The sequence below is a fragment of the Bubalus kerabau genome, chromosome 4 (assembly GCF_029407905.1).
Source record: "Bubalus kerabau isolate K-KA32 ecotype Philippines breed swamp buffalo chromosome 4, PCC_UOA_SB_1v2, whole genome shotgun sequence".
Taxonomy (NCBI): Eukaryota; Metazoa; Chordata; class Mammalia; order Artiodactyla; family Bovidae; genus Bubalus; species Bubalus kerabau.
In genome coordinates this window covers 13,019,256-13,045,182 of record NC_073627.1, presented here as the reverse complement: position 1 = coordinate 13,045,182, position 25,927 = coordinate 13,019,256, and the positions used below count along the sequence as shown (strand labels likewise).

Here is a 25,927-nt window from a genome sequence, read left to right as displayed (position 1 = left end):
TTATGACACCCTCAGACAGAGTATTTGAGGAGAGGTGAATAAATGGAAAATGAATGAATTAAAGGAGAGATGGTGCCGCCCAGGGCCAGCAACAAAGGGGAGCTGTTAACACTTTGACCTGAAGGGTAGCTGTAGCCACAGGAAAGGCCCATCCTGTAGGAGCTCCGACCTTGGAGGGAGGGACACAGCGACTGGCCAGGAGGAGCCAGGTGATATATATACTGACCTGACTTTACTCCTGCCTGCGCCTCTCATCTGCCGGCTCCTTTTTGGCTGAATTCCAATTAACACGGCAACCATAGGTCAGCCTCAGGCCACAAGGCAGGGCAGCTGGGGCAGGGAAACGGGGAGGTGTCCAGCACCTGTTGGGAAGTGTGAATAAAAGCATCTCAGAAACATTGCTGTTTTGTTTTGTAGGCAGTAACACAGGCTGTAAGTGAAACCCTTGTGCACTCCTATGCTGAGGTTGTTGAGAAATGAGTGGGGCGGGGTTCGGCCTTCCTCTCTGGTGCAGAACCAGTCCAAGCTCTAGGAGTGGGAAGACAACATGTAAGCAGTGAGTCGAACACAGGGCAGAGCAGTGGGTGCAGAGCATGCTTGTCAGTGCACGTGGGCCACACAGTTCAAGTGCCTCCTTCAGGAGGCCCTCCCTGATGCTCTCTTTTCATTAAGCGGCTGTCATAGGGCACCGCTGGGACCATAAGTCCCAGGGTCAGGGACTGGTCTTGCTCACTGTTGTCTCTTCACGTGCCTGCCTCATCCACAGCGCTCAGCACATACTAGAGGGTGGACGGACCTTTGCATTTTGTCTTGGCATGGTCTGACAGGCTTTGCTCTGAGACAAGAGGTGTTTACTCACTTAACACATCTTTTCAGGGGGCCTTTCTCTGCCTGGCCAGGTCTCAGTCCCAGGAGGCTCCAAGGAGGGAAGGATGAGTTCCAGGTGTGAAGTTCGTAGTCCAACAAGTTCAGGATGAGGCAGCTTGAGCCAAGGACCCCTGAAAAGTTTGGGGAGGGGAGATGGAAGGAGGTGGTGCTTTAGGTGGCTTGGAAGGACAGGTAGGCGTTGGAGCACTGGAGAAGGTGATGAAAGGCAAAGGGCACAGAGGTAAAACCTCAAGATCCAAGGAGGTGGTTCTGGGAAATCTGGCTGTGTGTGCACCCCACTACATGGGAGTCAGGGGGCCTGGGCCAAGTACCCCACCTCAGTTCCCCACCTGTCATATGGTGGTAATAACAGGATTATCGGGCAGGTTGAAAGAGACTGTATGTGATGTGCTTAGCACAGTCTTGCACATGGTAATTATGGGCTCAATAAATACACATGAGCTGTCATTATAAGCATTCGTTGTAGTCAAGGAGGTGGCGTTGGGTTTGGCGGGATTTGGGGAGCCTGTCTGGGGGCCATGGGGGTTGTAGAGTGAAGGTGGCCCATAGGGCCACACGGTGGCCTCGCGTTCTTCCATCACAGGTGGTAGGTGTCACTCATCCATCAACCACTCCTTCCTGTGGAGCCCAAGGTGGCCTCAGAATCCTTCTCAGCACATTCTCCAGGCAACCCTCTAATCAATTGCAGCTGGCACATAAGATGACCAATTTGCCATCCCTGACTCGGCTGAGATCAGAAGTTGGGATGTGATGGCCTGAAATCAGGAGTGCCAGTTTCAGACCTGGATCCTCCTTCCAGAGAGGGAGGGAGGAAGGAAGCCGGGGTAGGTGGACGGAATGCTACTCGGGTGGGGAGGGCGTGTCTTTAAGAGCACCTTCTGGCTGCAGGGTTGGGATGTGCAGGTGCCCCTAGTGCTGTCAGAGCGGTCCTGACTCAAGGCCAGGGAGGCCAGGGTGGGGGTGCCTGTCAAGGTCAAAGAGAGACAATGAATCAGAAGGAGTGTGAGAGCACAGAAGCACGTGGCTGCAGGGAGTGTGGGGTTTGGCCAGGGAATTGGCAGAGCCCAGAGGGCAGGAGGCCAGTGAGTCCTGAACAGAAATGGGGAGAGAGGAGGAGCAACTAGAGCTGGTCTGGGGTTTCAGTGACAAGACTTTCCTGTGAACCTATGTTCTGTGCTCCTGGACCACACCTCCTTGTTTTAAAAGTTCATCTATGGACTTCCCTATTGAGCCAATGGTTAAGACTCCATGCTTCCACTGCAGGTGGCACAGGTTTAATCTCTGGTTGGGGAAGTTGTGCACGCTGAGTGATGCAGCCAAAAAAAAAAAAAAAAAAATTCATCTAAAAATCCTGAGGCAGAGCACCGATCTCAGTTTTAAAGGTGGATGGAGTTTCCATTTGTGTTCACCATGCAACCACCATCGCACCCAGATGACTGCCCCTTCAGTGTCTCCCCAGTGCCACCTCTCATCCCAGACCCAGAAACGCCTCCCTAGAGATTACTTTTGCCTGATCTTTATATTCCTATTAATGGAGTCACACCACCTGTCCTGAGGCTGTCCTCTTTCCTTAACAAAAGCTGTGTGATTCCTCCTTTGCTATACATGGCTGAGCTGTGATCTTTAGCGTCACCCGGTTTATTCTGTTGTATGGGCATGCCAGTTTATTCATCCAGTGTCCTGTTAATGGACGTGCAAGTTATCTCCAAAATTTAGAGTGTCACTAAATTCTAGTGCATGTCTTCTGAGTTTGTGCCTGGCAGTGGGGTTGCTGAAGAGGCAGCGTTAGCTTTAGTAGATACCACTAGTTCTCCAAATGGCAATCCAGACTGCTTTTCTTATTGCCAGGGTGGGTGAGTTCTGGTGGCCCCAGGCCTGTGTCAGCATTTGAGATTGTCTGTCTTTTACTATTAGCCATTGGGGGTTGGAGGAACTCATCCCACCTCCCAGTCTTCTTAATGCCCCTGTGAATAGAATGCTTACCTGGGTGGGGGTGGTGTTATCCTCATTTATGGGACAAGAGTGGGGGGAGGGTCTGAGAAGTGGAGCCGCATGGCCAGCAAGCCCTGGAGCTGCTTCTGGAGTTCTAGAGTCAATTCTTTCCTCACATCTGAACCCAGAACTCAGAAACTGAAATGTGGTGGTGTGGATAGCTGGAAGGCTCTGGGCTTTGGAGGTCAAGACCGGTGCAGAGCAAGGAGAGCTATGGAAGGGACTCTGAGCATTGGAGGAGGGTGGGGAGCAGGAGGGGCTGTGGAGCCGAGGAGGAGGATTGGGGAGCACAGTGGTGTCAGCAGGGCCAGCACCCAGCTGGTGCACACCTGAGCCCAGGCCCTGAGCTGGTGCAGGGACATAATGGTAAACCCACACAGGCAGGGACCCTGCCCTCACATTAATGACAGTCCTGGGAAGCAGGCAATCAAGGAAATCCACAATAAATACATAATTATAGACTGTGATGAGCGCTTTGTGTTGCGAGAGGGCCTGACCTGGCAATGACATCAGGACTGAGAATGAACCATGTTAGAGATCACATTGCCCCAGGGACTCTTAAAAGAGGTGTCCCAGCAGAATGGCAGGAGGTGGAAGTGGAAGTCCTCAACACCAACAGACAAGCTGCAAGGAAAGGAGAGCCTGAGAGACTGGGGGTGGACCGAGCAAGATCCAACACTCAGTGAGGATTAATGTCCACAGAAACTCCAAAGTAACAGTGACTTAAGCAAGAGAAACATTTCACAAAAAGCCTCCAGAGACTCCACAGTCATCAGGAACCCAGGCTCCTTCTCCTTCTGTCTTGTTGCTCTACTATTCTCAAATATGGAATCTTCCTCATGATCCGAGATGGCTGCTCAAGCACCAGCCATCACGTACATTCTAACAAGCAGGAGAGGAGAAGGGAGAAAGAAGAGCACAGCCCCTGTGTTAAAGACACTTCCCATTGTACGTGATGTTGCTGTTCACACTCATTGGCCAGAACTTGGAATAGCTGCAAGGGAAGCTGGGAAATGTGATCTTAACTCTGGATAGACAGGTGCCCAGTTATAAGTTGTGGTTCTATTATTGAGGAAAAAGGGGAAGACATATTGGGGCAACACAGTCTCTGCCGCTGCTGGTAACTGGAAACGAAGAGATGATGCTGAAGGCAACAAATGACCTTTTGTCTCTGTCCCTCTCTGCAGATAGTGCCATTGCTTAGGCCCAGCAGCTCAGAGGCCATGGGGTACACAGAACATGCTGGAGTCTCTACCAATGAACTGTCCTCACATTTCATCTTATTTTCATAGACAGGGAACATAGGTCTCAGGGAGGCAAGTGGCTTATCCAAGGACCTGTAGTTGGGAGATAGGCCAAGAGAAGCAGACCCTGCTAAGAACTTTCCAGATTTCTACCATCTGGTGAAGGAGACTCAAGACCATGAAGCCCCCATCACTCCCTTCCTTGAAGTGCCCAAGGCTGTCTCCCTACTTGTTAAGCAGGACACAGGAACAGCCATAACCACCCTCCCTCCAGACCCCATCTTCTCAGGGAATAGGAGGCAAGGCAGGACTGGAGGCAGGTGGCCAAGCTCTGGGTGACCAGTGTACCCTTGGTGCTGGACAGGAACACAGGCAGAGAGGAGAGGACCTGAGAGCTGGCCCTCCTAGTCCCAGCAACCCCCCCCTCCCCCAACCCTGGCATCAGCCCCTCATCTGGGCTGGAGAGCAGTGTTTCCTGCCCCTCCCCCTGCCCCAAGCCAGAACTGGGTTTTCAGCAGGAGCCGGCTCCAGTGGCTTTCCGTGCCTTCAGGGTTTGCTTGGCCTCTTCATTGTGTACCCTTCCTGCCCCATGATAAAAAGCTGCTGGATACACCTTTTTATGGCCAGGTGGGCTGGGGAGCACCCAGTTTGTGTTGGGAGCACCAGTTGAATTTCAAGTTCAACCCATCATCCCACAGTAGCAAATAAATATAGGATGTTGGGTTAAATTTATCATTTTATTTTATTATATCCCACATGGTGTGTGGATCTTAGTTTGCTGACCAGAGATTGAACTCTCCCCCCTTGCAGAGAAAGCATAGAGTCTTAACCACTGGACTGCCAGGGAAGTCCCAGGATATTGGGTTAAATTGAAATCTTAGGCACTGAATAATTTTTAGTATATCTCTATTACCATGGACCATACTTATACTAAAAGTTATTTGTTGTTTATCCAAAAGTCGAATTAAACTGGGCATCCCGTATGTTATCTGGTGACCCGGTCCAGTCAGAGGTTGGACCTGCTGGGGTCTAGTACCAGGCCAGGAGATACAGACTTCACCTGTACCTGCAGCTCATGCATCCCACCTGGCTTTTAAAGTAAGGCTATGCTCCTATCTCCAGCTCTCCTGAGAATCCCAGGAGCAGGCCCTGATTGGCTCAGCTAGGGTCACATGCACACTCCAAACTCACACACTCCACAATCACTGTGGGAGAGGCACTCTGATTGGCTAGGCTGAAGTTATATGACTAGAGTAAGGTCTGGCTGCCAGTATGGCTTCTTCCCACTGTGGCTGTCCCTGGTGCCGTTGTCTTGGTCATGGACTATAAAGGAGGCTCTTTCTGCTGGGTCAGGGGCTTCTGGACCACTGGGACACTGGCCTTGGGCAGGCTTCAAGGACTTTGGCATTTCCACTTTGGCCAAAGGAGGGAGGCCTTAGGAGGGAGTCCCCCAGGGCTGGGGTGGTGTGGTTTCCCTGCTGACCCCACGGAAATTTTGATGGCCTGAGCAGAGGCCGCCCTGGCGCTGTCTTGTCCTTGGGCTCATGTCCCTTTCCGGCAGAGTCCCTCCACACCCACTTCTAGCCTGCGTCCATCGGAACTGCAAGAAGGGAGCCACTGCAGGGACCTCGGGGAACCCCAGGCCTGGGGTGTTTTGCCCAGGATCAGATGGGTCGGCTGAAGGTCCGGTAGAGAAAAATATAATTACCCTGTCAGTGCGGAGTCTCCTGACACTCCCCCTGCTCACCGCCGGCCCCTGAGTCTGTTTCTTATAAGTGAAAACAGATTTCCTGACAAGGGGCAAGATCTTAAACTTGTTCAAAATCTCCCAAATAAAAAGGGTGGTTTTAACTTTCCCCTCTCAGCAAACCAAATCGTTGAGGAGGCCTCTGGACCATTCCATCACTGTGGGAAGCGTTGGGGAGCCTGAGGCTCCTGACTGCTGGGAACCTTAGGGCAGAGGAGCTGTGGGAGGCCTCGGATTTCGCTCACCCCACTGGCATCTGGAGCTGTTTTTCTCAGTGGAGCCCCAGTCCCCACTCCCAGGCTCAGAAAGAGCGGAGTTCCTGCTGGCCTCAGGGCCAGTCTGCCCCAGGGCTGAGAACTCAGGTCTTGAGTTGTTCTCCGCATTGCTGTTTTTCAAGGTGAGGCCAGGGGAAGATGGTTCCTACCCAGCAAAGCCCTAGTTCAGCCTTCCTCTGAAAGCTTCTTCAGCTGAAACGTTTTTCTACAGATTAAACCAGTTAAAGGAAGCAGCTGTGGATGCCCCTAGAAATGCTTCTGCCAGGGGCTGGGTTTCCTGGGAGAGGAGCTCCCCTCCCTCCCACCGGGTCCTTGACCTGGATTTCTCAGCCTGCAGCTGCTTTGTGCTCCCTGCCTGGCGCCCTGTGCACAGCTTCTGGGTTTGCTGGATGCTGTGGTTTCTGGGCCAGCCTTCTTCCCGGCTGGGCTCAGGCTCTCAGAGGGCAGCACTTTGTGTCACCCCCTCCATGCTGCATCATGGTACCTGGCAGAGGGCCCAGCACACAGTAGGTCTTCAGCACATACTTGCTGAAATAATAGACGGATGTTTGGGTGAGCAGGCAGATGAAAACAAGTTGTGTTCCTGCCAGGAGCAGATCACATCTGCAGGGGGTGAGAAAAGATGTAGGCCGTGTCCTTCTCTGATGGGCAGGATGGCGGATTCTAGGATGTTTGTGAAGGGTGGGAGGCATTGCCTCCTTCCCCGCCAGCCCTGGGTGTCACCAGGGCTCCTGTCCTTCTCCGTTGAGGGAGATAGGACTGGTGAAGGTTTTCCCTGAACAACGGGCGTTGGCCTGGCAAGTCTGGGGTGCTGGGTCAGTCTTGCTTTTTCTCTGAAGATGGATGCAGTCTGCCTCGGGAGCCCCGCAAAGTCAGGCTGGAAACACTCATTCGAGTAGGCCCCACTGACCCTGAGGTTGGGGTGGCTTGAGATAGAGAGAGTCTGAAAGCTCAGTCTAAGCAGTGGAAGGGGGCAAAGGACACTGTCAGGGGAACTCCGAACCTAAGAAAATAAAAGCTTTTCCAAGCTCTGCATGGCGTCAGGTGCCCACAGCTGTGTCGTGAGCTTGTTCTAAGCCCTTCTCTAGGCCCTGAGCGGCTCACTCTCCATCAGCAAAGTGACAGAACAGTTCTTTGGATGCTCTTTCTGCTTCTAGATGCTGGGGAGGGCCTTGTCCTCAGCCCTGGAGATTTGAGTAGGCTGAAGAGAAGTTGAAATGTGTCTGAACTTCAGAATTGATGGAAATGCCCGGAGAGTGCTGGCTCCAGGCTCCATCCCTTCAATGTAGCTCGACACACAGAAGGGCAGTTTGGAGGCCAGCCTATCCTCTTTAGGCCCGAATTGGGCCCTCCCAGGTCTCTTGACACTCCAGTACTCTTGCCTGGAAAATCCCATGGACGGAGGAGCCTGGTGGGCTGCAGTCCATGGGGTCGCGAAGAGTCGGACACGACTGAGCGATTTCCCTTTCCCTTTTCACTTTCATGCATTGGAGAAGGAAATGGCAACCCACTCCAGTGTTCTTGCCTCGAGAATCCCAGGGACGGGGGAGCCTGGTGGGCTGCCATCTATGGGGTCACACAGAGTTGGACACGACTGAAGTGACTTAGCAGCAGCAGGTCTCTTGAGGTGAGGGTGTGAAGTGGGGATGGGAGCCTCTGAGGAGGAGGTGTCGAGATAGCAGAATGTGCAGTCGGAGCCGCGGCCTGCCCACCCCAGATGGTTCGGTCTAAGGCCTTGATCCCCGTGTTTTGCAGCGGCCTCTTGCTGTGCTGACCAGGCTGGCTAGGTGTGGCCAACTCTTCTGTGCCTTAAGTAACTGACTTCCGTTCCCACCAGAGCTGGTCTGGGCTCCTGGTAAGGAGGGTGAAGGGAGGGGCTCCAGCACTGTCCGTCAGGGCCCGAGTCACCCCATCCGGCATGCCATCGCCAGGCAGGGGAGAGCCAGTTTCCATGGGCTGGACCCCAGCAGGCCTAGTGGAGACTCTCCGGGGGCCTGGGCTGGCCTCCGGAGGACACAGAGCTTGACGAATGAGCCACACTCCTGACAGGCTGAGTTCTGGGAGCTGGGGCTTGGGGAAGGGGCAGCCGATAGGGGGAAGAGGGGTGGAAGGGAAGGAGGGACATTGCCACCCCCGCCCCAGGACACCGCTCAGAGCACCTTCCTCTGCTCACCCCGGTTCTCTTCCTCGGGTCCTCTTTGTCCTAGAGTGCTGGCCCCAGCAGCTCCACGCTCCTCCCATCCTCAGGGCTGGGCCAGGGGCTGTGTGGGGCCCTTAGGGCCCCAGGCTAGTGTGGAGGGAGGTAGGTGTGGCTTTGGGGACCCACCTGGGGCAGCAGGGGGATACATATTTGACACCTAGGTGGCCCCGTGAATATTTGTTGGGGAAGGGCAGGTAGCACCCCTAGTGTACCCAGAGGGAAGCCTCATCAATTCCCAGCTGAGTCACTGGGCAGGCTGGGAGCCCCTGAGTGGAGAAGCTGGGGCGGCTTCCTAGGTCCTGAGGCATCTCCAGGCAGGGGAGAGGCAGGCCCCTGAGGCAGACAGGGGCGTGGAATCCAGCTCCACCGTGTCCAGCTCGGGCCTGTGCGTGTGCCCACATTCGGAGCCCTTTCACTTCCAGTGGGGAGGGTGTAGAGGCAGCGGCACGCTGGGCAGCGTGAGGAGCTCAGCCCAGGGCTCTGTCAGTCAGTCCCTTCCTACCTGGGCAGTGGCGTGTGGCCCATGGAAAAGACCCTGGCCCACCTGTGGGTCCAGACATCCCTCGCTACCTCCCACCAACCTCCCCCGATCTCCTCAGCTGGCAAGAGTCGGAGATCCCGTTTCACAGACGAGGACTCTGCGGTCCGGGGCTGCGCTCCCACCGGCCACCCCGCCTGGCCCACCTCCACTCATCCTTCTCTCCGGAGGCCTGAGGCACTCTGACCCCGGGGACGCTGTGGGGGGGCTCGCCTTGATGATCCCCAGCCTGTCTGTCAGCCTGGAGCTTGTGCACCAGCAGCCCTGTTCCTGTCACCATCCTGGGTCTCAGCAGGTGGCCTGACTTTCAGAGCAGAAATGGCTTGGGAGGGGTGCTGGCTTGTCACGGGGAGTGCTGGGGAAGGGGAGGGGGTGGTGGCAGAGGGTGGGTGGCAGGATGGATGGAGGTCGAGACCCCAGCTTCTCTCTGGGAGGCAAGGGAGCCCTTAGGGTCACCCTTTTGGTGCCGCCTTGGCCTACTTCCTCACCCAGGGGCCCCAGAGGTGGGTCTCTCCATGCCTGGCAGGGCCTCTCGAAGCTGCACAGACTCGGGAGGCTGCTAAGAGCCCAACGGGCCACTGGCCTTTGGCCGGCTGAGTGCCTGGATGACCCCTCGATGGCTAGGCCACAAAGCCGAGCTCCCCTGTCCCCGGCCTGGGTCTGCTCCCCACCCAGCCCCCAGCCACCTCGCCCCAGCCGGGCAAGAACAATTAAAGCCCCTGTCCCCAATTGGTTTGTGGTATTAAAAACGAATTGCGATCAGCCGGGTTGTCATTTCTACCTGATAAAACATCACTTTTATTGATCTCACTCACCCAATGCCATCACTTATCTTGCTTCAGCATTTCACATAATGGCTCGTTTGTCTTGATCCAAGTGCAGTCTCGCATGTTTAACCCTTGGGGATCTGTGGCCTCTCATGTGCCCCTGTCCCTTGCCAGGCCCTGTTCTGGAGGGCAGGAGGTTCTAGAAGGCAAGAGCTGCGCTGAGTTAAGGCAGGAAGAGGGAGGGGTTGGGAGAGGGGAGGAGAAAGTAGAGCTGCTGGGGACAGACCCTCGGAGGCTCACCAGGTCCAGCTGTGGTCCTCACCTGTGTCGCTGTGGTCCCCTGCCTCCTGGCTCACCCCCACCTGCCCACATTCCTGTGCCCATTGGCACGCCTTCCAGGTTCCTGGTTTTCAGGGCCCCCTCACCCTCTAGCCCAAACCCGAACTCCTGTCCCCACCCCAGTCCCTTAGACTCTTTCTCTGGATGCCGATATCTCCCTGAGGTGCTGGTTGAGTCTGACTGTGGGGTCACAGAGGGAGGGATCTCAATCTGATTCTGGACTCCGCCTGGAGACTTCTGTGTGTCCCATCGTCCAGGAGACAGTGTAGACCCGTCCTGCACTCAGGCTCCGGCCCTGGCCAGTCCAGCTATTGCTTCTGCCCCTCTGTACCTCCTGGCCACCAGCCAGCCATGTTCCTCACCTCCCTGTTCCCTGCCATGGTCCTGCCTGGACTCTGCCTCAGCACATAACCAAAGGCACTTTCAGGCCCACAGGGGTCTCTGCTCAGTCCCCCCTTCCCCAGACTATGGAGGGTCTCTGAGCCAGAAACCGTGGTCAGCTAGCACCCCCCTGCTCAGACCCCTTCTGCCGCTCATCCTAGTCCCCAAGGCCTCCTCTGGGCTTGCCCTCTCCTCTCCCTGCTGCAGCCCTTGGAATTGGGCTTCCCTCCTGAGCAGCTGGAGACCTGCGCAGAGTGGGGGCTGCTGACTCATGTACTCGGTGAATCTAAGGGCTAGGTTGTCTGCCTTCAGGCATGGCTGAACCCGGAGCTAGCTCGGACTGATTGTCCCAACTTCTTGCGGCCCCAGGCCTCCTGCTCAGGAGCCCCGTTCTCATCACCTTCCTTTATGGGCTTGGGCCAGCCCAAGGGAAGAACTTGTCAGGCCTCACCTGTCACACCTGGCTGGTCACATGGCCTTGGGCCTTCTGCACCCCAGGGAGGGGCCTGCTCTCTCTGACTGAATCATCCAGCGGAGGAAATGAGAAAGGGGAACAGGGCATGGTCAGGGCTGGCCTGGGGCAGCCCCAGAGTGGGTGGGCTGGCAGCGTGTGTGTGCCCCTGTGCAAATGGTCCGCAGCTCCTGACACCCCTGGGGTCACAGCCCCACTACCCACACTTCTCTGCCTTGACCTGAGCTCCCCTCATCGGGGTCCCAGTCTCAGCTGAAGGGGTCCTCCCCAGGAGGTCTTAGAGGTGGAGGGAAAACAGCGCCCCCCTAGCTAGGGTTCCTGGGGGGCCCTCAGGGCTGCAGCCTGAGCAGAGCTCTCTGGAAGGGGGGCTCACACTGAGATGTACCCCTGCCCAACATCCCCCAGGCCCTGATGGGGGCCAACCATCCATTGAACAATCAGGACTGCTGTTTGAGTGTAACTCCTGCATAGCTGAAAATATTTGTCAAATGAGTAAATTCATGCCTTCTGTGAGGAGAGAGCGTCTGCTGTCCGGTCTGCCCAGACCCCTCCACTCCACTTTGGGGACCACCTTTTCTCCCATGCCTGTACCTTCCCCTCCTCCCTTCCAGGGGCACCCGGCCTGGCCACATGTTCAGGCTGGACATCTGACCCACCTTGGGAGAGATCTATCAAGAGAGGGACCCTTGTCCTGGCGGCGGGATGGGGGGTGGGGGGGCGCGTCTCAAAGCCAAGGCCACTCCAAAGCCATTTTGGTTGCATGTGTCTCTCAAAGGCCCAGCCCCTCAATTCTGGCTGTGCTAGGCTGCTGCAGGGTAGGCCCCACCGTCGCCCCAGTCCCTTGTCTGCTGAGACCCCGGCCTCTGGGGCCTCCAGGGAGTCCCTTTGGAACACACACATTGGACACTGGGGTGCAGTTAGGATTCTGGACCACTGAAAACCTGTACAATAGTTTATATATTTATTCTTAAGCAAGTTATCAATAAAAAATTTAATACTAAAATGCCTTTACATAGAGTTTGCTGTTCATAAAACCTTTGCATTTTTTTTTTCGTTTGTTTGTTTTAAGTGTTTACATTGAAAAAAAAAATCAACCATCCTCTTAGTTTACACATTTACATGAGTCGTGCTTTTGCCAGGTTTAACCACGGGGCGGGGCTGCGCCGTCCGCGCGCACACGGACAGAGGGGATGGGAAGAGAAAGCAAAGGACAGAAGTCCACAGATGAGGGAGAAGAACCGACGGGAGGGCGGGAGGGCCAAGAAAAGGCTGCCTGTTTTGTTCCTTCCTGCCTTGCAGACTGGGGTTGGAAGTAGCCTCAGGTTCTAGTTTCCGCGGCTGGACCTTCCCCACATGCGCCTTGGCAACTGGCCGTGTCCTCTCCAAGGCATCTTTCCACTTCCCCAGCCGCCAGCAGGACCTTGGCCGCCGTCTCCAGGACGACCACCAGGAATGAAATATTGCACTCGAGCCGAGACAAAGGGGAGAGTTGGGGTGGGAGAGGATAGCTGGGGTGCAGGGGAACCCCTCCCTGTCCCTGTACTTTCCTTGGAGCCGCCAGGGCGGGGGAGGGGCCCTCCGTGTGGGCGGGGTGATTTCCTGGTTGGAAAAAAAAGGGGGCCCAGGCACCCGTCGACTTGTTTCCCAGGTACCTGGTGTGGGTCTGTGGGTCACACAAGAGCCCGTGCGAAGGAGCAGTGGCTAGCTTGGGGGGCCTTCCTGGGGCTCTCAGTGAGGCCAGGGCACCCCCAGTGTGACATGGGAGCATGGAGCACTCAGTGCGTTTCTTGTGGGGGAGGGAAGGGCTGTTGGGTCATGGGCCTGGCTTGCCCTGCCTGTCCCTCTTGGCCTCAGGAGAAGTGAAAGGGTGACGTGTTCTCCGGGGTTACTAGGGTGGTGCTGAGGGTCTGGGACACCCATGCAGCAGAACAGTAGTTACGGCGCTGGGCAGAGCAGCGCTCCCTGTACCCGAGGCTGGGGTGTGGGCAGGAGGAACCCTGCTCTGGGCCCCAAGCACTAGCCTGCCAGGCCATCGGCCCTGCCAAGTGGCTGCAGAAAAGGCCCGCAAACCTCCACGTGAGCTGGGGAGGGCCAGTTCCTTTCCTGCTCAGAGTGGAGGCTGGGCAAGCTGGTCATTGAAATGGAAATCAGAAATAACTTGGAATATTCAGGAAATAAAATCAAAACATCACCCTTTCATATTGATAGTTTAAAACATTTGTTCATTTTTGCTTTGTTTTAAACAGAGGTAAGATACATATGGCTGCAGTCACACTTTTGGGCTGGGGAGCCTGCTCCTGGCTTCCCTTCTACCCGCCGAGGGACCCTCATCATCAACCTCCCCCAATACCTTTTTCCCAGGAGATGAATTAAAAGGAAATAAACTCGAGTGTGACTTCCATCTTAGACAGTCCCCCCAAGAGGTCAGCAGGTATAATCTAGGGTTCTGTCTGATCCCTCCTGTGGCCTCTGGCCCCTCAGACCACGCCCCAGCTGCCTCTGTCGTCACAGACGCCCCAGTTGGAACTCAGCTAGGCTGAGGAAAACAGTGCATTTTCAAAGAAAACCCCCCAGAACAAAATCTCTACACACACACATACACAGACACACACACACACACTCACCCACACACACCCTTGTCACGCGTGTGGGGAAAAAAAAAATCCTTTTCCACTTTTTTTCCATAAAACTTCCCCGCAAGGAATACAATATTTACATAGAGAAATAAATAGACAACACACCTGATTTCTGCTTTCCCTGGTGGGAGACAGTCGGAGGTACTAGGGAAAATATGGCTTGGATTCTAATCTCTCGTGAACTGCCAATGCGGGAAAACAGAGAGGGCCGGCGGGTCCCAGTTGGGGGCACAGCTGACCCTCCGCAGCAGACGGATGGGACTGTGTTCCGACGCCTAAAAGCTCTCTCGCTTTCCAGGGAAAATAATAATAATAAAAAAAAAGCCTGGATCTTGCCTTGGTGGGTTTGCATATTTGCTCAGACTCGCCCCTCCGAGGTGTGGGCCAGCCTCCTACTCAGAGGCGTGGGGCTGCGTCCTCTTGTGCCTGTGGCTTGCACGCCGGGCACCGCTGGGTGGGTGGGCCACCTGTGGCCATCCGCGCAGAGTCAGCACAGAATGGGCACGCCGTCAGCTGTCACCAGGCGCCCCGTGGTGGGGTCGTAGGTGCCCGCCAGGTAGTAGAGGTCCCGTCGGTCCTGGTACTTGCGGCTCCGTGTCATCTGCTCATACTGCTCGCGCCCTACGACCTGGCACTTGTGGGAGATGGTCTGCACGTCGTTCTCGTCCTCATGGCAGGACTGGTACAGCGCGTTCTGCCGGGGAGCGGGGTGAGGAGCGCCCGGGGTCAGGTCTGGCCTGGGACAGCACACCCCACCCGACCCCGGGACCCTCAGTTCTGGATAGGATTGTAACCGTGTGGCGGGGGAGCCAGCGCCTGGAGCCCCAGCAGGCGGGCAGAGTGGGAGAAACACTTTTTTCTGCACCATCTGCAAACACGGTTCTCAGGGAAGACAGGACAGTGTGCTGGGGGTGTTTAGGGTCTTAGGTTGATTTGGGCAGGCAGGGACCAGAGGGTCTGCTGTAGGGGGCACTGCTGAGGGCAGGACCTGCTTGGTGCTACGTGCTGCCGTGGGTCACAGCCCCCCATGAGGTGAAACTGTCACCCACTCCACTAGGAGTCATAGAAGCAGTCGGGGAGGGATCCAGGTGGCCTGGCTCTAGGCCTGAGCCCTCAGCCATGTTACTCCCTGTGGGGCTCGTGTGACCCTTGGCGCCTTGAGGTGTGGGGACAGGGAGGGGAGATGTTCATTCCCCTTCTTCCCACTGGTGCTAGTTGCTAAGATACCTCTTCCCAAGGCCCCCCACTCTGAGCCTGCCCAGATCCCCGGGACCCCTGCCCCCCACCAGGCGGCCCCACCTTCCCGTCGCTCTGCCGCTTCCCCAGTTTGGTCTCCTCCGGATGGTAGAACCACTTGACCTTCACCACCATGTTGCTGCCCCACGACTCCCACATGCTCTCGATGCGGCCGATGTAGGGCAGGTTGGGCCGCCCGGCCGACAGGAAGACCGCGCAGTCCCCGATGCGAAGCGTCTCCTTGCCCCGGACGATAGCCTTGTAGAACAGCTTCCTGGCCTTCCCCTTCATGCCACGCCTCTGCAGGAGACAGCCAGGGGCACAGGGTGGGCAGGGGACACAGGTCGGAATGACAGAGAGACAGTGTGCAGGAGAGACAGATGGCATATCTTGAGGGCGCTTGTGCAGGCCAGGCCCACCTACCTGCGTGGGGTTCCCCGACCACTTCCAGAGCTGCCGGGCGGGCAGGAAGGCTGAGATCTTTGGCCGGTTTTCCACGGAGGGCAGCCGCTGCCTCCGGGACAGCTCTTTGGCTTTGGAGAAGCTCAGGGCCTCCTTGCGCTTGAGCCGGGGTCTGTTGCCGCTGGGGCCCGCGCCCGCTCCCCCACCGGCCACGGCAGCCCTGGACAGGAAGCAGCGCTGGGCATGCGGGTGAGGGCCGCCCCCCTTGGAGCGCAGGGCCTCGGGCTGGGCCAGGAGGGCGGGCACTGGGTGGGTGAGGCATGTCTGCAGCAGCAGGGCGGGGTCCTCCTCATCCGAGGTGTAGGAAGAGCCCTCGTCGTCCGAGGAGCAGAGGCTGGAGGTGGACAGGGAGCCCGAGGAGGAGGAAGTGGACGAACCCGAGGACGAGGAGGACACGGACAGGCGGGCGAGGAAGCGGGAGGGCACGCCGGGTGCCAGGCCAGGCCCGTCCTCCTCCTCGTCTGAGTAGGAGCTGTGGCAGTCACTGTCGCAGGGCAGCGGGTACTCAGCCTGGCCTGTGAACTTGCGCAGCGCCAGCCCCATGGACAGCGGGTGGACGGGTGCCCGCCCCTTCCTGTCCTTGCCCACGAGGGCCGGGTGCCCGTAGCTGGGGCTGGGCAGGGGCCTCCCCGGCCTGGGCCCCGAGTCCTTGTCGCCAGCATGTAGCGCCTTGCAGTTCTTGCTCTTGGGGGAGGTCACGCCCTCGTGGTCCAGCTTGACCAGGAACTCGCTGCCCGCCCGCCGCCGCCCACCCTTCTCAGCCTCGGCCTTCTTAGCCCGCAGCAGTTTGTGGGCACCCCCGGGCAGGCCAGGCCCAGCCCCCCCGACGAAGGGCGCGTAGGAGCTGGCCAGGCTGCTGAAGGAGTCAGCACGGAAGCCGTTGCCGAACACGGGTGGCGCCACGCTGTGCATGGGGAACAGGGCCTCGCGGGCCCGCAGCTTCTTGGCGCTGCCGTTGAGCTGGAAGAGGTTCTGCAGCATGCCTGGCCCCTTGCTGCCTGCTGCGGCCACTGCCTTCCGCTTGGTCTGCGCCACCGCTGACCAGCTCAGCAGGGGGCTGCCTCGGCGGCCCAAGAAGTGGTCTGAGGCACCGGCGGGGGGCTTGGCACCAGAGGTCAGGAGCTCTGCTTTGCCTGGGGAGAGGCCAGGTAGAGTCAGAGAAACCACCCCCCAACCCTTCCTTCCCCCCCACTCCTGAGGGAGTTCCCCACCCGAGGTCCTGTGAGTACCAGCTTTGTCTTTGCCTGTGGATTTCTTCCCGGAGGTCTTTGAGGCTTCGGACCCGTCATGAGCCTTAGGAGACAGGCTGGGAGCGGTGGCCTCACTGGGTGGGGGCGCCTCACAGGAAGATTTCTTGGTCCTCCGGCAGCTGCTGGACACCAGCAGGGCTGGCGAGGGCTCCGTGCCTGCAGGGTGGACCAGGGGCCTCAGTGCTGTGCCGCTGGGGCGACCTCTTCCCCGTGAGCCTCCTCTTGGGAGACCAGGGAGCCTATGTCTGGACCCAGGAGAAGCCCACCCGAACTCCAGCCATATGGGCTGACCCAGGAAGGAAGAACGCCACCCTGGAGGGCCCCGGGGCTCACACTGGATCTTGAAGTCCGGAGGCAACAGCCTGATATTGGAAACAGCGATGTGGCCAGTGTCTCCATCGTCAAACTCCACCACCACAGAGTCCAGGTCCTCTTCCTCATCACTGGAGGCACCTGGAGACAGAGCCCACCTAAGCATACTGCCCTCCGCTCCGTGCCCAAGAGGCTCTCCCAGGTGGCCAGGTGGCTGGGACAGGAGAATGATGGGATGGGCTCCAGAGCGCCTGACAAATGATGCTGGGACATTCTGCTCCCTGATCACATTTGACCTTGGAGCTGCCGTGGCAGCCGGGAGCAGCCCGCCTCCCCTCCACCTCCTGAAGTGCCGCCAGAGAGGCAATATTACCGCCATCCATCACTGGCATCCCAGGGCACACACGCAGGGACACAGGGCCCCCGACCTCCCCCTGTGCACAGGCTCATGGATGCAGACACATGCCTGGCTGAGGCCTGCCAGCCGATTTGCCCACCCACCTGTCCGACCCCAGGGTCCCCACATCCTGTGCCAGGGGAGCAGGGAGTGGAAGGATTCACCCCAGTGCCCAGGTGACCAGTTCATAACCCTCAGGTCCGGGGCTCTGGGGCCCCTCTCTGCTAGGCCTTCTGGTCAGCCAGAAGCTCCACCCTGTCCCTACCTAGGCAGCCCCTCGCCTTTTCCTGTTGACCAAGGAGCTGACGTTATCATCTGTCTTATCCGATCCGCTTCGGCCTGGGAAGCAGGGCTGGTAGGAAGCCTTGCTTGAGAGACAGGGTCCCCCCGCCCCGGCACCCTAGGGGTCGTGGAAGGGCCTCTGGTCTGTAGCTTTGCCTGAGGGGAGGAGTTGATGGGCCTCGGTGGGGGTCCCTGGGTGGCGCTCACCTCGCACTACATTGCCTGGATACAGGCAGCGGGACTTCTGGCTCCAGTAGGCACAGACCCTCGTGCCAGGCGGGAGGTACCGGCTGGACTGCGGTCGGACATCCAGAACCTGCGGGAACAGTAGTTCGGCAGCCATGAGCGGGCTGGCCGAGGGGTGCCCAGGAGGGGCTGGGTGCTGTCAGGCCCACCTCCCTGGGGTGGTGAGCTGAGCAGGGGCTGTCCGCTCACCGCCTCCTGCAGCAGCTGCTCCAGAGAGTAGATCCTTTGCCGGTTGCCTCTCTCGCCCTCGATGACGATGCTGTAGCTGGGGGTGGGGGGGTGCATGGCAAGAGGTGCATGAGACAGGCTTGCAGACCCTCTGCCCACAGCCCTCCCTGCACACACGCTGGGGCCTCACATGTCAGGGGGCTGCAGGGTCCTGACGCTGCCTGCGTACAGCAGACTGTCCTCCTTGGGGATGAGCACAGGCAGCCCATCCTGCAGGTCCTCCTTATGAATGGTGCACGAGCGTGCTGGGGAGACAAGGGTGTCAGTGCCCGGCCCTCCGCCTGCCTACCACCGCCCCTCCCCGATGCTCCGTGCCCCCTCCTGGCCGCTCACCGAGGGCGGCGCTCTGCTCGGCGCTCAGGGGGCCACCGGTCTCCTCCTCTTCCTCGTCCTCCGAGAGGCAGCTGCTGTCCTCAAACTCAAAGTCGTCCTCCACAGCAAAGCTCTCCAGCAGCCGACTTACCGCCCGGCCCTTGCCCTGGGGGCCAGAGGGGTCAGCTCCCTTGGGACGGGTCGGGGGGTGGGGGGGTCAGGGCCTGTCGGTCTCCTAGGGTTGGGGCAGGGATGCTACCTGTTTGCCAACGGCCTTGGTTTTCACCTTGCCCGCCTTCCGGCCCCTCCCCAGGATGGCCTTGGCGTTGCGGGGTGACAGGGCAATGGACAGGGCCCCGTTCTTCCGCTGTTGGAGGAGAGGGGTGAGGTGAGGGTGGCACAAACCTCCTTGCCCCCGGTGTGCCCGTGGAGTGACACAGACAGACCCCGAGTATGAGTCCCAGGGTGTGACTTGGTATAGCAAGTAGAGAAGAGTGGGGTGAGGGTCCCCAAAGGCTTTCCACATCCAGCACCCCCCGCCGAGCCCAGGACCCTGGGGTGCCCGCTGGCCCTCACCCGCAGCCCCGGCTGGAGCACCGTGCTCTTGCGCGTGGCTCTCTTGAGGCGCTCGCTGGCCAGCCTGCTGCCCTCCTCGTGGCAGGTGAAGGCCCGGGCGGGGCTGCAGAGGGCTTCCCTGCCGGGCGCAGTCCCCGGCTCTGCCCGCAGGCCACCCTTGGCCTTGGCCTTCTTCTTGCCGGGCCCACCTGGGGGCCTGCGCCCCGGGGCCCGCTCCAGCTTGCTGCCCACCTTGGTCTTCACTGTCCTCCGCTTGACCTTGACCTCACTCTCGGGGCTGGACAGGCGGCAGGCCCCTGGGGAGGGAGGAAGGGAGAGCAGGCGTCGCAGGAGCCCCAGCTGCCTTCCAGGGCCCCTGCCGGCCCGGCCCACCCCAGTCCACCCCAGCCCCCTGGGTACCTAGCAAGCTCTGCCTCTCCTTCTTCTTCTTGGCCTTCTGGTTGGCCTCCATCTTGACCACGGAGGAGGGCGAGGGCCCCAGCACGGCCATGCGGGCCCCAGCATGTAGCACCAACCCGGGCTCCTTGGGGGGTTCTTCTGTCTCCAGCAGACCATCACAGTTTTCACTGTCCGAGCCGCTGTCTGTGGGGAGGTGGATGGTCCAGGTAACTTCGCATCAGAGCAGCGCCATTTTGGGGTACGGCTAGGGGAGTGGATGGTTCATGTGTGCGGACGTGTCGGGGGCCGAGTAGAGTCCGTCACTGTTGCATGGGGGCTGCTTTGGGGCAGACACCCGAGCCAGGTGTCCAGGTGAGGGTGTTTGGACCAGGAAGGAGAAGGGACGGCCTCTCTGACTTCCCTCTCTCTGTCTCAATCTCCCTTTCTTACGCCCTGGACAGTGGGGCACCCACCTTGAAGGGCTGAGGGTCCCCATCCCTGGGGGCAGCCCCTTTCCCTCCCTCGTCCTCCTGCCAGATGCCCTCTGGCTTCCTGCTTCCTCTTCCTTCCCTTTGTTCTTTCCCAGGCGGGACCTGGAGGAGGGGGCAGGGGCTGGCAGAGAGGAAGGATCTATTTTTCCAGGCCCCTGTCTCTGAACATGTGTGTCTGCTGGGGGCCAGATAACCTCTCCAGGTCACCCGGCCGGACACGGCAGGAAGGCCGGCTGGAGCAGGCAGAAGGGCTATTTTTAACCCCTCTTTCCAGGATGCATCCAGCTGTCTGCTTCCTCCCCATGGCCCCCTGTGTGGGGCTGGGACACAGAGAATCCATCCTAGGCCAGCAAGAGGGTCTCCCTGGGTCCGGCACACTCCAAGAGCTCCTGACCACCCCCTGCCCTCGCCCCTAGTGAGCGTGGAGGTCCTGGTCGCACTGCCTGGACCAACAACTTGCCTGCCTCACGTGCTGCGGCCGCCGCCGGCTGGGCTGGGAACTTAGGTGCCTCCCTGCTGCCAATGCCGCCATCTGGCTGTGGGTGCCGGGCCGCCCCAGACGCCTTGGCATTCTTGGCTCGTGACAGCTTCTTCCGGATGCGACCCCCTGGGGTGGCCTCCTTCCGCCGGAAGGGGCTGAGGCCAGTGGGCAGCCCCTTGCTCTTGACCTTCGGCTTCAGCTGGGCCACCTTGTGGGCCACAGCAGATGCCAGGTCGCCCTGACTGCTGCTCTTCTTGCACCGAACCTTCTCCTGTGAACAGGCAGGTGGAGGCTGCAGTCACTGGGACCCCGACCCTGAGCCATGGCCCTGCAACCTCCGGCCACCCTTCTACCAGTGGTAGGTAGGCTTGAGAGGTGGCAAGTCACTGGCCTGGCCCTCCAAAATGACTGAGAGGGCTCTGGCCTCCCAGGCACAGGGCCCGCCCAGTGGAGTCTAAACTTGTGCCTGTCTAACCCCCATTTCACAGCCTCTCCAGGCGCCCAACCTACTCAGGTTTGGGGAGGGAGGCCAAGGACCCAAGTGCCTGTCCTGTCCTGGAGAGAGGGACCAGCCTCCTGCTAGGGGAGGGTCAGGCAAGGTGACAACAGACTCAGACCCTCCTCTCACCTGTCCCTCCCAGGACCCTATAATAGGGGTGGGGTAGGATGTATCCGCTGCACTGAGAAGGAATGGGGGGCCTGGCACCTGGGGGGAGCCCGTCCCAAGGGAGGAATAGCGGTCCTTGGCCCCCCCACTACACCAGGTATGCAGCAGGTATGCATCGTCCACCTGTGACCAGGGCAGTGTGTCCTGTGACCCACAACACCTATGTGCTCTTTTCCTCTCATTGGAGCGAGCAGAGGAGGCGGGTGTCATGGAGCACAACCAGCTCCTCTCATACCTTCAGGAGCCCGCCTCTGTGTGAGGCATACGAAGCCCGCTGGGCTTCATCTGCTCATCTGAGCAAAGGGACTCCAGCTGGGTGGTGGCTAGGGGTGCGGCGGGGCGGGCGTGTTCAGCCTGGGGCTGGTCTTCCGCCTGCCCCCTGTCCTGTTTGTCTGACGTCCTGCACCTGGTCCAAGGGGAAGGCTGCAGCGGGGACTCACCACAGACGTGGGCTGCAGGCCCACGTAGGTGCCCTTCTCTAGCCGGCCTCGCTTCTTCGAAGGCTCATCATCGCCACCCCGCAGCTCAGCACACAGCAGGCTCAGGCTAGACCGCACTGCCCTAGGAGCACGGGGGCGGAGGTCACACCTGGGCACCCAGGCCTCGTGCCCATGACAGGCCCTGCGGTGGCAGCCAGGGCAGGGCGTGCGGTGCAGCTCTAAGGCTGCAGACCCACTTCTCCCTTTGAGGGCCCTGCCTCTTTCCTGGCCAAGGCTGTGTCCCTGGGCCAGGCTCCTCCAAGCACCCAGAACTGCTGGGGCGGGGGGAGCCAAGCCAGTGCTTGGAGCACCTGCTACCTAGTCGGCCCCTTCTGCCCACTGCTCAGGGGCCACGGCCCTGCAGACAGCTGGGCCACTGTGTGACCTGGCCTGTGGCCTCCTGGGCTGTAGCCTCAGTCTTTCTACCTGGAAAGTGGGGGTGCCTTTCACTGTGCCTTTCTGCAAGGTAGGGGTCGGATCGTGCTGGTCCCCCGCCTGGCCCTTAAAGAGTCCAAAGACCAGCAGCTACTGCAATTAGGAAAAAAGAGGGAGTGAGGAGAGTCTGCTGAGAATGGGGTCCACTTGAAGCATCTCTACCATGGTCAGGAAAAGGATGGGGGGCAGTGGCCAGAGAAACTTGTGCCCAGACTCTGCCTCCTAGCCCCTGGGACTCCCACTGCTGGGCTCAGACCCCTCAGAACTTTGTCCCTGCCTTCAATTCCTGGTCTCAAAGGAGGGACTCTGAATCGCCCCCAGCCCGGCTCCCGAGCCCTGGGAGCCGCTGACTCTGAGCCTGGTTCCTTGTGTCCCACAGGTGTGAGGCTGCGAGCTCTGCTCTGTCCTTGGCCAAACAGGGGCTGGGGGCTGGGCCTCTCACCTGCCCTCTCCTTCACCACATAGCATTAATGAAAATGAGTCCCAGATGGAGGCCGAGGGCCCTGACCCAGCCCTGGCCTTTTGTGGCCAGAAGTCAACTTTTACCTTCCTGCCCGGAGAGGCCAGCCGGGAAGCCGGCCCGCAACCACGCGTGGCCCCCGGGCGTTCGCCCTCCCACTTCCTGCCTGGGCCCAACTGTCGGCAGCTACTGCAGGGTAGGGGCCCAGAAGAGGGATGGAAAGTGGAAGTCTCCCTCAGATGGGAGTCTGAGATGGGGAGAGGTGGGAGGGAACCCCAGTCCTTAGGAAGGGAGGGCCCTGGCTTTGGTTTCCTTTCCCCGCCAATCAGGGCCTGCTTTCTCAGGTCAGAGGGCAAAGTGGCCAGATGCAAGCACCAGGACCCGGCTTCCAGGCTCGGGCTGGCACTTGGTGCCAGGTGGGTCTGAGACAAGTGTGGGGCAGCCTTGACAAGAGGATCCCTGACAGGGCCCCCTGCCAGGCCCTGGCCTTAGCCAGCAGCCCCCACAGTTCTGGCTAGTCCTCAAAGGGAGCCCCCTGGAGCCCCCTCCGGGTGACACCTGGGCAGTGTGGAGGGACAGCGCCGGGAGGCTCCCCCCAGCCATATGGTGCATCCCCTCCCCCGCCCGCAGCCGAGGCGAATTCCCCTCCCTGTAACCTTCTCTGCATTTGCTAATGTTTTGTGACATAAAGCCCTGAGATTAATTTTTTGCCTCTGTCTTAATTGAAGGAACCATTTAGTGCCGATTTAACTATTATTACCAAATCATCAGGATTGATGCAGTGCGCACACGCCGCGCCAATCGTGTTTGGAGGAACTCGAGGATTTATGCAAATGGGCCTGCCGGGAGAGGCAATTTGTAGCCGAGAAGGACAATTATACCAGGCCCGGGAGTGCGCCAACGACTGCGCCGGGCGGGTAATGGATAATAACCGCGTGCCGGCAGCCGTGCGCAGCACCGCAGCGTGACCAACGACTCTATACGGTGCAGATAAAGAGGCTTTTACGCAAGGCCGCCTCGCACTTGTGGGACCGGGCGGGGGCTGGGGCCAGGCAGGGGGTATACCACCGCCCTGGCCACGGCCAGGTGCGTGGGGCTGGTGTGGCCACGTGCCAGGCCCAGGGAGTGGGGCTTGTATGAACTGAGCTCCGGACCCTGGACACTGCCGTGCTCACCACCACGGCTGGCCTGGGGTTCTGGGTCTTCAGGAGAAGCTGTGAGGGGGGCTCTTGCGGCCCCGGGAGCCAGAGAGGAGCCTGGCCCCACTGGTCAGGCCTTAAGGGCACCTGGGCCAGCCCAGCCTCATTGAGTAACCTCAGCCCTAGGCACCCCACGGGACCCCTGCACCCAGGACTCACTTGACTTTCTTGCTGTCACTGGGGCGCAGGGCAGGCATCAAACTGGAGTATTTGCGCTTCCGTGGCCGGCCGGGCCCTCGCCTGGCAGGGCTCCTCGAGCTCTCGTCTCTCCTGGGGACCGCAGGAAGGGTGGTCAGAGGTTGATGCCCTTCCTGGCTCCCTAACAAGTGTCCAGCAGAGGTCACTGCCCTTGGGGGATATGGTGGGAGCCAGCTGTCCCAAGACTGGGCCTGGGGAGCCTGGCCGCCCCGTGGAGGGCATGGCTGAGCCAGGGTCCCTCCATCCCTGCTTCCCAGTTCCAGCCATCCTGCGCACACCAGTCAGGTGAGCTGTCCCCACTGCCATGACAAATTTGGAATTTCCTCTGCCCCTCCAAGCCCAATCCTGCCCTGGCCCCTCTCTGACAGCACTACCCTCACCCTTTGCCCCACTACCCAAGGACCAGCCTCGTCCTGCACGAGCCTCTGCTGCGTACTTCTTCCACCTCACACTGTACCACACCTTGGATTCTCTACTGGGTGACTGCCTCGTGGTTCCACTGCCTCTGGGGACCTTCCCAGGCCCCCCGCCTTCTGGCCCCCGCTCAGCCCATCACACACAGGTTTACCCCTGGCCACAAGGCGATGGCCCTGGGCTGGGCCGTGCCCACCTCTGCCCTGAACTGGGGGCGTCTCCACAAGCCACACTCCCACCCTCTCCACCCCACTGCCAGCCTGGGCCATACTCATGGTCGTGCCTGCGCTGCAGCCGGGCCAGCTCCCGCTGCTTCTCCTTGTAGCGCCTTTGCAGCTCCGCCAGCTGCACGCGCATCTCCACCTCCTGCGTGTCCAGCCGATCGATGGCAGCCTTCAGTGGGCACACCTAGTGGGCAGGGGCACAGGGGCCTGTGAGCTCAGCTAGGGGACCACGATGGGGTGGGTGGGCGGCCAGCCTGGGCCCTCGAGGCCCCGCCCACCGTCATGGCAGTGGGCAATGGGGGTGACCAGGGCCCCCTACCACTCACAGGCTTGGTCTTGGGGGTCCAGGTGTCCTTGCGCCGCAGGATCTGCATGCGGGGGGTGAGAGTGGGAGCCCTGCAGGGGTCAGCAGTGGGGGGCTGGGCCGAGGAGGCGGGGCTGTCCAGGTTAGCGGCTTCGACCAGGGACCAGGCTGAGGCCAGAGTGGCCAGGCGCTGCAGGTTGAAGGCCAGCACCTCCTCCTCCTCTGCAGGGGACAGGAGGGTCAGTGTGACGACAGCAGGCCATACACTGTTCCTCAAAGAGTCTCTTGACGTCACCTTGTATCTCAGCGCAGCCCAGACTGCCCCTCACCCCCAGCCCGCATCATGCTCCCACCCCATACCACCACCTCACCCATAGGCTGTCCGGCTCCCTGAGACACGCAGGCCAAGGACGAGGGTGAGGTGGCCGGGAACAATGAGACGGTCCCTGGTCAGACACCTAGCCCTCGCCTCAGCTCTGGGTGAGGGAGATGTCACCCTCGGCTACCGCGGGCCAGGCCAGTTGGAATGGCACAAGTCCTCAGGACAGTGACCAAACGATTTCGTTAAGACATAGGGCTCATTGCGCTTCTAACAGCAACTGCCCTGCATTTTTGCTGTCTTCCAGATTCATGAAAACGCGGAGTGTCCCAGCCCTGGTGGGTGGGGAGGGACAGCCCAGTGTGGGGTCACAGCCCGGCCAGTGGAGGGCAGTGTCCATTCATGAGACAGGCCTGGAGTGAAGACTGGGGGCTGAATACAACCATGGGGAGGGGCTGGGGGCAGAGGCGGGGGTGGGGGTAGGGCACACGCAGGTAGGCAGATCCTATGAGCAACAGCTGGGGAGGGAGAGGCCAGGATGAGCCCTATGGGGTCAGATAGTGTCCCTAGGGCTGGAGGTGTATAGTGGGTAGTCGTTGACGTCTAGAACACACAGCCAGTTCTGCCCCTAAAGAAGACCTGAGAGCCGCAACACCCCAGTGCTAATGAGCACACCTACACCCTGAACGTGGCTTCTAATATCCTCTGAAGAAAGGCATCAGCCTTCTTGGGGACATTGCCCAAGAGGGTTCGGGTATGAGCTGGGAACACAGGATGTGCTCAGAGAACGATCCAGCTGAAGGGGCCAAACCTGAGACAATTCAATCACCAGATTAAATGGTGACAGTGACACCTTATAATAGATTGAAGTGAATAAATATCCACAGGCTACACTGATATAAATAATGAGTGAATCCAACGTTTGAAAAGGAACGCGCTATCACATCATTTCAAAGACACTTCCCACTGAATAACTACAATCGAGGAGGTGCCCGGTCAAAGCCTTGATGGAGCCATCAGGGTGACCCAGTCTCAGTAATGGGACAAAACACAGGAGGACACCGGAAATTCAACCCTCTGGATGCAGTGCTGGGCCAA

At 59.3% G+C, this 25,927-nt stretch overlaps 1 protein-coding gene and 1 long non-coding RNA gene across 2 annotated transcripts in view; one reads left to right on the top strand and one right to left on the bottom strand.

Moving 5' to 3' along the window:
- The first annotated feature begins 6,491 nt into the window (after positions 1–6,491).
- On the top strand, positions 6,492–9,171 carry LOC129651139 (uncharacterized). Its single transcript, XR_008714030.1, has 3 exons — positions 6,492–6,652; positions 7,902–8,001; positions 8,946–9,171. It is a non-coding gene; the product is annotated as an uncharacterized LOC129651139 (long non-coding RNA).
- A 2,611-nt stretch (positions 9,172–11,782) lies between these two features.
- BAHCC1 (BAH domain and coiled-coil containing 1) overlaps positions 11,783–25,927 on the bottom strand; it is a 61,373-nt gene continuing 47,228 nt past the window's right edge. The window contains exons 12-28 of the mRNA XM_055575356.1: positions 24,533–24,732; positions 24,254–24,390; positions 23,530–23,640; positions 21,238–21,358; positions 20,106–20,401; positions 19,180–19,358; positions 18,781–19,076; positions 18,464–18,571; positions 18,226–18,370; positions 18,023–18,137; positions 17,854–17,929; positions 17,626–17,734; positions 16,761–16,880; positions 16,407–16,583; positions 15,139–16,310; positions 14,779–15,015; positions 11,783–14,173 (exon numbers count right to left, since the gene is read on the bottom strand). Coding sequence (XP_055431331.1) covers positions 13,967–14,173; positions 14,779–15,015; positions 15,139–16,310; positions 16,407–16,583; positions 16,761–16,880; positions 17,626–17,734; positions 17,854–17,929; positions 18,023–18,137; positions 18,226–18,370; positions 18,464–18,571; positions 18,781–19,076; positions 19,180–19,358; positions 20,106–20,401; positions 21,238–21,358; positions 23,530–23,640; positions 24,254–24,390; positions 24,533–24,732 — 3,806 coding nt within the window. The 3' untranslated portion in view covers positions 11,783–13,966. The remainder of the gene's footprint in view (positions 14,174–14,778; positions 15,016–15,138; positions 16,311–16,406; positions 16,584–16,760; positions 16,881–17,625; positions 17,735–17,853; positions 17,930–18,022; positions 18,138–18,225; positions 18,371–18,463; positions 18,572–18,780; positions 19,077–19,179; positions 19,359–20,105; positions 20,402–21,237; positions 21,359–23,529; positions 23,641–24,253; positions 24,391–24,532; positions 24,733–25,927) is intronic.